General features: G+C 33.7%; 1 protein-coding gene across 1 annotated transcript; it reads right to left on the reverse strand.

The window, feature by feature from the left end:
• Positions 1-2080: 2080 nt before the first annotated feature.
• On the reverse strand, positions 2081-4312 carry LOC107802556 (cell number regulator 6-like). The gene is made up of 4 exons (XM_016626069.2): positions 4143-4312; positions 2905-3019; positions 2526-2791; positions 2081-2448 (listed from the first exon to the last, which is right to left on the reverse strand). Exons 1-4 carry the CDS (start codon positions 4239-4241, stop codon positions 2212-2214), a joined length of 717 nt encoding a protein of 238 aa, XP_016481555.1. The 5' UTR covers positions 4242-4312; the 3' UTR covers positions 2081-2211.
• Between the last annotated feature and the right edge of the window lie 4642 nt (positions 4313-8954).

The raw sequence follows: 8954 nt of genomic DNA on the forward strand, positions 1-8954 counted from the left end.
AGAGAAGTACAAAATAAAAGAAAGCTAGCACAGAAACATAGTTTAAAACTTCCATCTGCAGCTTGATGGGCTGGGAGTGATATTCACCAGATACCATTAGAAGAATAATAAGTATGCCTTCAATATAGAAATAGTACTCTCATGGAGGTAAAGAATGACCAGGCAACATTCAGGAGTGGACATTTTATTCATTTATGCATGTAAATAATATCCAACAATTAGTACATATTATCGTATTTATCCGATTTGGTGGTCATTTTCATGCGTTAATTTTTATACTTGTAATTTTATATAAAAACAGAGCTTTAGCTTCTATATTATTGTGCCCGTACTGGCACGGGCTATCACTACCTATTTACTAATACATACAGTATCAGTTATTCCATCTTTTTTCGTATAAAATGGTGCACATATTTGACTCATAACTTTTACTCCTCTTCAATTATGTGAATCTATTCAGAGCCGGATTTACGTGGAGGGGATGGGATACATACACCCATGCTCCTCTCCCTAGGCTATGTATAAAATATTATTTTTTTAAAATTATGTGGTTAAATATATTTGTGGTCACCCATACTCCAGTGATTGGTTTGGTCCATTGGTGACTAAGTGCCACCCTTATCTCCTTTTTGTCCCCAAGGTCAAGGATTAGATCCCCATATAATTCTTTTTGATTAATTCCTTTTATAATTAATTATAATAAATAAATTTCCGATTTTCCACCCCCTTTTCAATTAACAACATATCCCTATACCCTTTTTTTTTAATTAAAAAACAAATATTTTTTTTAAAAAAAATTCCCTTTTGCCTACGTCTTTTTTATTTTCTTCTCCTAATCATTCTTTCGAGTACAAAAACTTTGAAATCCCCAAAGTACTCATGACTCGTTTCTCTCGGCTCTGAGGCTCTCAGTATATTCAAAGCAGGAAAACCCCTGCTCAATATTAAGCGCTGTTTTTAATTTTTTTTTTGAATGATTGTTTAATATGCTATATAGGGTGTGAGATATTTAAAACTGGAAGTAATGATATTATTATTGACTGTTTTCAATAAAAACTCGTCGAGGACAATTGTAAAGTGAGTGATATTTTTAGCAAATATAGCATTAATATAGTTTGCTCGCCAACTTGCCGCCATCATAAAATTTTATATAATGGAACCAAACACCTATCTTAAAGATAATAGTGCACCCATGGTTTTAAAATCCTGGATACGCCTCTGAACCTATTTGATAGAGCACAGAGTTTAAGAAAAAAAAAAAGAAGACTTTCGAACTTGTGGTGCAAAATGAAGCACATATAATTTATATGACTATAAATCATTACATAAAGGTAAATTATTTTCAATTATAGAAAGGGGTCATTCTTTTTAACACAAACTAAAAAAAAAAATAGGTTCACTTAAATTGAACAGAGGAAGTACATGTTTTATTTGTGTAGAATTATAAAATGCCTACCAAATACAATACTACTTACTACTAGTTATGTTAATTTTTGTACATGAATAAACTTATCCCCTAACCAGCTACCAATGACCCCTAAGGGGTCGTTTGGTTAGGAAATAAGTTATACCATGATTAATTATCTCGGGATTAGTTATTTTACCCTCACATGGAGATAAAAAATAGTATAATTTCGAGATTAGTTATATCACGATTTTATCTCAACCAAACGTGGGATAAACTCATCTCAAATTTAATTACGGGATTAATTATCCTTTATCCTTCGTATCAAACGAGCCCTAAGAGTCTATAGTAGGATCCTATTAGTTCTGTTTAAGTTGATTATTATTTCAGAAAAACAACTATATTGTTTTCTCGACTTCCGATTTTTTATTGTTTGTCTGATTTATTTTTGTCATATGAAATACAAATAAAATCTATTAAACGTACGAATAAATTTTTTCATAAGCTTGTTGATCGTTTTTTTTTTTTTGAATTTTCAAGTACACAAAAGAAGTAAGGTTTCATAAAGTTGTCCAGTAAGCAAGAAAAAAAGGAGAGTTGAGTAGAAGGAAAAAGAATGAGGTGTATTTTCCCTACAGGCAATGTCAATATTTAATTAACTTAATACTGATATCAAAACTTTGACAGCTTAATTAAATTCACTACTGTCACAAATTTTACTATTTATTATCAAATGACTAAATTCTTCAATATAAAACAATGTAAAACGCTGCCAAAGAAAATAAAAATAAAAATAGAGAGCATTCTTATAAGGATTGCATCTCCAAATTATCATATGGTACAATTTCTTTTCCAGAAGAATTATTAGCTTCAACTTGATCATCATTTCCACTTGCATTCATCTCTTGAAGTGGTGGTGGGTTTACAACAGTTGTTGCTGGGGTATCATTGGCCGATAAGTGAAGCTTCATCTCTCTGTGTTCTTGACACAAGGCACACCAATGCAAACAACAATGCACCATACATGGATCACATGGTGAATCCTGTATTTGTACGTTGTAAGTGTATATAACTTAAATCGATCTTAAAATGATAATTTACAAAAAAAGGTTAAGTTTACCTTAAGATGATATTTTCTTTGTAACATCTGACGAGCCATGCCAGTATAAATACCACAAACCCACCAGGTAAATAACAAGCCCTCAGTAATGAGGCATGCTGTATCAGGATCAATGCCATGAAATGCTGCAGTGAGTGCAGCAAGAGTGATGCCACCTTCAATGCAAACCACATGACCAATACAAGCTCCTCTGCTTGATATCTCATCATTCAACGTTTTCATGTGCCGTCCAAACAAAACACATGGGCAAAATACTCCAACCAAACCTAAATTTAGGATTCATTAATTGAACAAAAAATATATATATAACCAGTTCCACCTAAAGGGTGAGGGATGCATGGTTAGAATTCAAAGATGATGACTTTAGTAAGATCCTTACAACTATCAACATCTTCTGTACATCCAAAAATTCCAGTTTGCCAATCTTCATCAGCTGGAGGTTCGTAAGATGGAGGTAAATTTTGTCCACAATGCTCACATCTAGCAGTTGTTTGCTGTCAAATCATGAAAACAAATATTAGCTAAACAAAATGTGACATAAAAATATCATGTAACCATATTTCTCATCGGAAAAATGACACTGTATAGCCGCTGTAAATATAATAGTCGAAAAAATATATAAAATTTGTATATATTTTTGTGTATATATATACATTCGGTATGTTATATAAAAAAATTATACAAATTTTACACACTTTTTCGGCTACCAAATATAAATAGTTTCTGACGCGAGTTAAAAGTGATAATACCCCTTTCTCATCACTGTCATATGCAAAGTTAATTTGCTTGAATATGTATGAAAATTTCAAAAATGCTAGAAGTGAAACAAACGAAAAAAAATGCAATTTCAATCAACAAAAACAAAGTTCACCTTAAACTGATAATTTTCATTTTTTATTTGATTACATACAAATAAAAGAAAGGCATAAAAAGATAAGTTAAAATTTTCATTTACCTTTTAAAATTTAGATGGGGTTGTTCTGTACCTGGTCCCCGTTAAATTTCTTTTTTAAAACAAGTAAATAAAACAAAATTTCATCCTTTTTCGACCTTCCAAGAAAATGAAAAGATCACCATCAATCAACTCCCTGTTTGTGTGTGTATAAATCTATTTTAATTTACGTTACACACGCAATCGAATCATCTATAAATCTATGATGCATAGATAATATTAATGTATTAAACATATAAGCAAGCACTCATATGTGCGTTTGGTGCCTTTTTTTTTGCTAAGAAAGATAAATCTCGGAAAATCTAGCAATAAATGTCGCTATACGGATAATTAGATAGCGTTAAGGCAGTAATCTCGATGGAGATTAGGAATAAATTTAATCTGGTTATCCTTTTAAGTTCTTTTGATTCATACTTGCATAGTGATTGAGGTGTGTTTTTTTGGCATTTTAACCTGTCAACGAGTGAAATCAGATCTGCTATTATATTACCATCATTTTGAAGGTTTTTTTTTTTTTTAAAAAAAACATTCAAAAGGACAATCTATTTCAATAGATATAAGTAGGATTCTCATGACAATTAGTAGTGTATGTAAATGATTGAGGAAGAAAATTTAAATCTCAAAATATTATAAATGATAAAAAGAAAAGATAGTGAAGAATGAACCTTTGGGACATCGATGGGTTGATTAAGCTCGCCAGGAGTAATGTTCTGCAATGAGGTTTCTTGTTCCTTTGTTAATCGAACATAAGTCCCTGTCGCCATCTTTAATCATCAATTAATACGAACAATTGACTTTGTCTAACATATATACGTTTACTGAGGTAATGTTAGTTACAAAGAAGTTAGATATGATAGGAGGGGGGGGGGGGGTAGGGAGACTGTGTAACCGTAAAAATTGGAGAATTTCTGTTTAAAGTTATAAAACAATCACATTAAAATTTCAAGAATGGAAGTATTGCAAATCATGGTTGACATGTTTTTGCGCACCCGACTAAGATGCTAGTGGCATGCCAAAACTCAAAAAATGAGTGTTTTTTAAGTTTCGGATGATTGACACGAATGGCTCCATAAGAGTTTGATTTTAGCCGAATGTCTTTAAAATTGACGGTTTAAATAATGGCTATCTAACGATTCGATCGATCGTTTTATGTATTTTATCTCCATTCCCTTATTTGATATTCCTCGTATGTGTATTTGATGTTTGATGATATGCGGGGTGGTTGATTTGGTTTCGGAAAAGTTTTCGAGTGAATTGGAATACTTAATTCCATGGTTGGAAGCTTAAGTTATAAGAGTTTACCAAAGTTTGACTTTTAGGTAGACAACCTCAGATTCGTATTTTTTCGATTTCAATATGATCGTATGATGATTTTGGACATAGGTGTATGTCCGGATTTAAATTTGGATATTCCTAGGTTGATTTAACTCTAAATGTTGAAAGTTGAAAAATTGAAGATTTGGAAAGTTCATAAGTTTGATCGTGGGTTGACTTTGAGTCTATCGGGTTCGGATTCTTGGTCCGAGACTTGGGATAGGTGCATTTAGTTAATTGAAACTTGTGTGCAAAGTTTGGGTTCATTCTGGATTAGTTAGGCTTGAATCAGACACTTAGTTGTGAATGTTTGAAGTTCTTGAACTTGAAGGAATGCATTATGTGTTTTGGTGTTAGATCCTTGGGCACGGGTGTTATTTTGATATTTTGAGCTTACTGGCGAGTTCGTATATGGTTTATATACTTGTTGGTGTGATTGAACGGGGTCCCGGGAGACTGGGGAGGGTTTTGGACCACCCGGAGCATTTTGAAAGATTGTAGATTTTGCCAGTGTCAGTTCCTTCTTCACCATCGCGGATGCTAGATCGCGATCGTGGAGTGTTTTTGAGCTGGGCAAAGATATTCTTCTTCGCGTTCGTGATGCAAAGGTCGCGTTCGCGCGGGGTAAGACTGAGTAACCTTCATGTTCACGACCTAGGTGTTGCGTTCACGTATCAGTGAGGCAGGGCGATGAGTATGGCGTTTGGCCTTTGTGTCCGCGGGCAGGGCACCCCGTTCACGTAGGCTTGTGGTACTTGGGCATCACAATCGCAGTATGGGGAATATGTTCACATAGGTATAATTTGAAGCTATGTATTTTTGTGCCTCGCGAACGCGAGGTAGTGGCCGCATTCACGAAAGATACCACTAGACAAGAGTATAAGTGATATAATTTCGGGACTTAGACCAATTATTTCATATTTTGAGCCCTAGATTTCGAGAGGGAGATTTTGAAGAGCTATTTCACTACATTATTGGAGGTAAGAAATTTACACTTGAACTTAACTTTATATCATAATTTTTTATGGATTTCTATACCTACAAGCTTGAATTTAAAAATGAAATTTGGTAGTTTTGGCAAAACTTTTAGAAAGTGATTAATTTTGATCTGAACCTCGATTTAGACTCGATTTTGGATGAAACTTATATAATTGGATTCGTCTCGGAATGAGTATTCGGATTTGTGAATTTATCAAGTTTTGGGAGGCGGGCCCGTATTGACTTTTTGAATGACTTTGTGTATTTAATTAAAGATTCAATATTTATTAATTGTGTTAGATTCCTATGGCTTTGTTTGACATTATTGGGTTGTATATGATGAGATTTGAGCCGTTTGGAATCGAATTTTTGAGAATTTCACATTTTTGGTAATTTTAGGCTACCGGGTGAAGGTAAATCTCTTGGATAACCTTGTTAAGAGGAAAATCCTAGGATATGACTTGTTTGCTATGTGTTTAAGGTATTGGGATATTGTATATACGTGGTGGTGAGGGTATATACAATTATCGAGTTAATATCATGATCGGGATAGAATTAAATTATTGTATGCCTTATTTTGACTACGTGTTTATTTGATTCATAATTTATTTGACTCATGTGACTATGTTTTCTCTCTTATTCATATTAGAAATCATGCCTAGGCTTATGATTAATTGTGAAGTCATGGGAACTTACTCTTGATATGTGGAATTTCATAATTTTCCATAGTCACATTAAAATTTTATGAGCACATATCCGCATGATATTTATTAAGTCCTTATGTACCTTTTGTCTGCAATCCTTGAGCATATGCATGCATTTTTTTATAAAGATATTGGATATGAATTGAGGATTTTGGAACGAAGGGTAAGCGTGCAGACGAGGTACAACTATGGCATATTGGACACTATAATCGGATATTGATTTCCGAGAGATGCTTTATGCCCCTCTTTGCGCTTGGATTTGGATCCATCCCTCTGGAGTCAGGTGATAACACATGTTACTTTGGTCCCAATGAGCACATTCGGTACATGAATTTTGTACCGGATCGATACATGGATTGATCAGATTATGCTGATACATGGATTGTATATCAGGGTACATGGATCTTGTACCTGTTTTGAACATGCATTCATATTATTGACTCATTAGAAGTACTCATTTAATTGTTAATTATTATTTGACATCCTTATATACTAGTTGGGAGTCCCGACTTCATTATTTTAGCATGTTATTTCTTAATACCATATTTGAGCAGCGTTATGGTTATTTCTGTAGTAGAAAAACATGCCTAATACCTTTCTGCTATTGATAATTGTGATTCTTGTTATTCATGACTTTATCTACTTTTTAAGTTCTTAATTTTATTATTATATCAGTGTGGTAAGTATTCAGAAGTATCTGGCCTCGCCACTACTTCTTCGAGGTTAGATATTTATTGGGCACTGATCACGTCCAGTTCACACCCCAAATAAGGAAATATGAAATGGTCATTACAATAATAAAATCCAACGCGAGTCGGGTCGAACCACAAAGAGCTTAGATTGGATGTTAAGGTAAATATTAGGAGAGCAACTTGAAATAACTAAATTTGATTTCCAAACAAAGGTGTGTATCAATTTTGCTAATTAAACTACTAAGGATTTTGACTAAGCTAGCAAAAAAGTAATAATTAAAATATTTTGAAGTTTTATCAAATAGAGAAAAGCCTAGAGTTGTAACCTTAACCTAGGTGTAAACCTAATGGGTAAAGTCAATTTATGCTTGCTTGGTAGATCGGGGTTATTATGACTCTCAATACTCAAGTACTCACTTAATACATCTCAGTTAAGGAGTGATTATGCCCACTTTAGGTTTCTCAAGTCCAAAAGGGTAGATATAAGTGCAATTGAATATGAGTCCAAATTAGATTATCCCTATATCTATTTCAAATCCATTAATTAAACTAATCAATAACTCAACTAGTTTAATTTCTTGTTAGCCAAGTTTTCCTAGACTAAATTCCTTTTTCTCAAGTAAGAACAAAGTCAAATAGGCGTGAACCAATATTTGCAATCATCAATCTAACTTGAAATCATAAACAAGGCAAAATAACACTAACACAATCATTAGCAAGTATAATATTAATAACCCATAAGTTTTACATACTAAGATTGGATCACAACCTTAGATAAAAATGCCCTTCGGAGAGTTCTCAGCTGCACTTCATCTTATGCGATCCACACTTTAGCTGGATTGATAATGATGTGCTTTCAGTAGGAAGAGTTCTGTGGTCATTCTTTAGCATCTGCGGTAGCACATCAGCTTTGTAGCCACACTTTAATTTATGCGGGCCACACTTGAGGAGGCTTTAGACTTGTTCGATTGCTCATTCTTTGGTCTTCCAAGCTTGTTAGTGCGAACCTATTTTGTGACCAAGTGTGACCGCACATTTTAATCCGAGGACCGCACTTCTGCCAAAAGTCCCCGAAGCTTCAATTCTTCTTCTATGGCCGCATTCCATCTTTTGCGAATCGTACTTGCTTTTGTGGCTGTAGATGTAATTCTGCGGATCACACTTTTCTTAGCACTTCTCCTGTTTGCTTAACTTAGCTAGAACATCTCATTTTTGAGTTATTTTTCTTCATTGAGCATGTATTCTCTAGCACACATGCAATTCAACTATTTTTATTAAATTTAGAGACAAAAATCAGTACTTTCGGACTAAAAACTATAGCAAGAAAATACTAATAAGTAGTTAAAATTCATATTTATTAATTCCCCCAAACTTAAGTCTTTGCTTTTCCTCAAACAACTAGATTAGCACCCTCCTTCCTACATTGTATGATAATTTCAAGGAGTCACCCACAAGTCATTTACACTTAGTTGGGACCAACAATTACCCACAACACTCATGTATAAACAAGGTGTCAAATTTTTCAAAAAGGTTCAACCTGCTCATATCATGTAATTCTAGTGTGACATTTTAGCCTCCAGAGTTAACTTCATTCGTCAAGGATTGTTGTTCTGTTATGTAAATTATGGTGGACTCCAAACTCTTCCTCTTCTACCTTCTATTTGCATTGCTCACTTTAAATTTTAACACTCAATTTCTAGTGCATAAAAAATTTCACTCTTCTCTCACAAAAGAATGTCACAAATTAAGCTTCAAGTACTATAGGCTTGACCCTCATGTACATCTCCAC

Source organism: Nicotiana tabacum, chromosome 1, assembly GCF_000715075.1.
Source record: "Nicotiana tabacum cultivar K326 chromosome 1, ASM71507v2, whole genome shotgun sequence".
Taxonomy (NCBI): Eukaryota; Viridiplantae; Streptophyta; class Magnoliopsida; order Solanales; family Solanaceae; genus Nicotiana; species Nicotiana tabacum.

Excerpts from the sequence above, each read along its gene's own strand:
- LOC107802556 (XM_016626069.2), bottom strand. The coding sequence starts at position 4,241 with ATGGCGACAGGGACTTATGTTCGATTAACAAAGGAACAAGAAACCTCA. Across the intron at positions 3,020-4,142 it reads AACCCATCGATGTCCCAAAG|CAAACAACTGCTAGATGTGA; the intron begins GTTCATTCTTCA and ends ATGATTTGACAG. Across the intron at positions 2,792-2,904 it reads TACAGAAGATGTTGATAGTT|GTTTGGTTGGAGTATTTTGC; the intron begins GTAAGGATCTTA and ends TCCTAAATTTAG.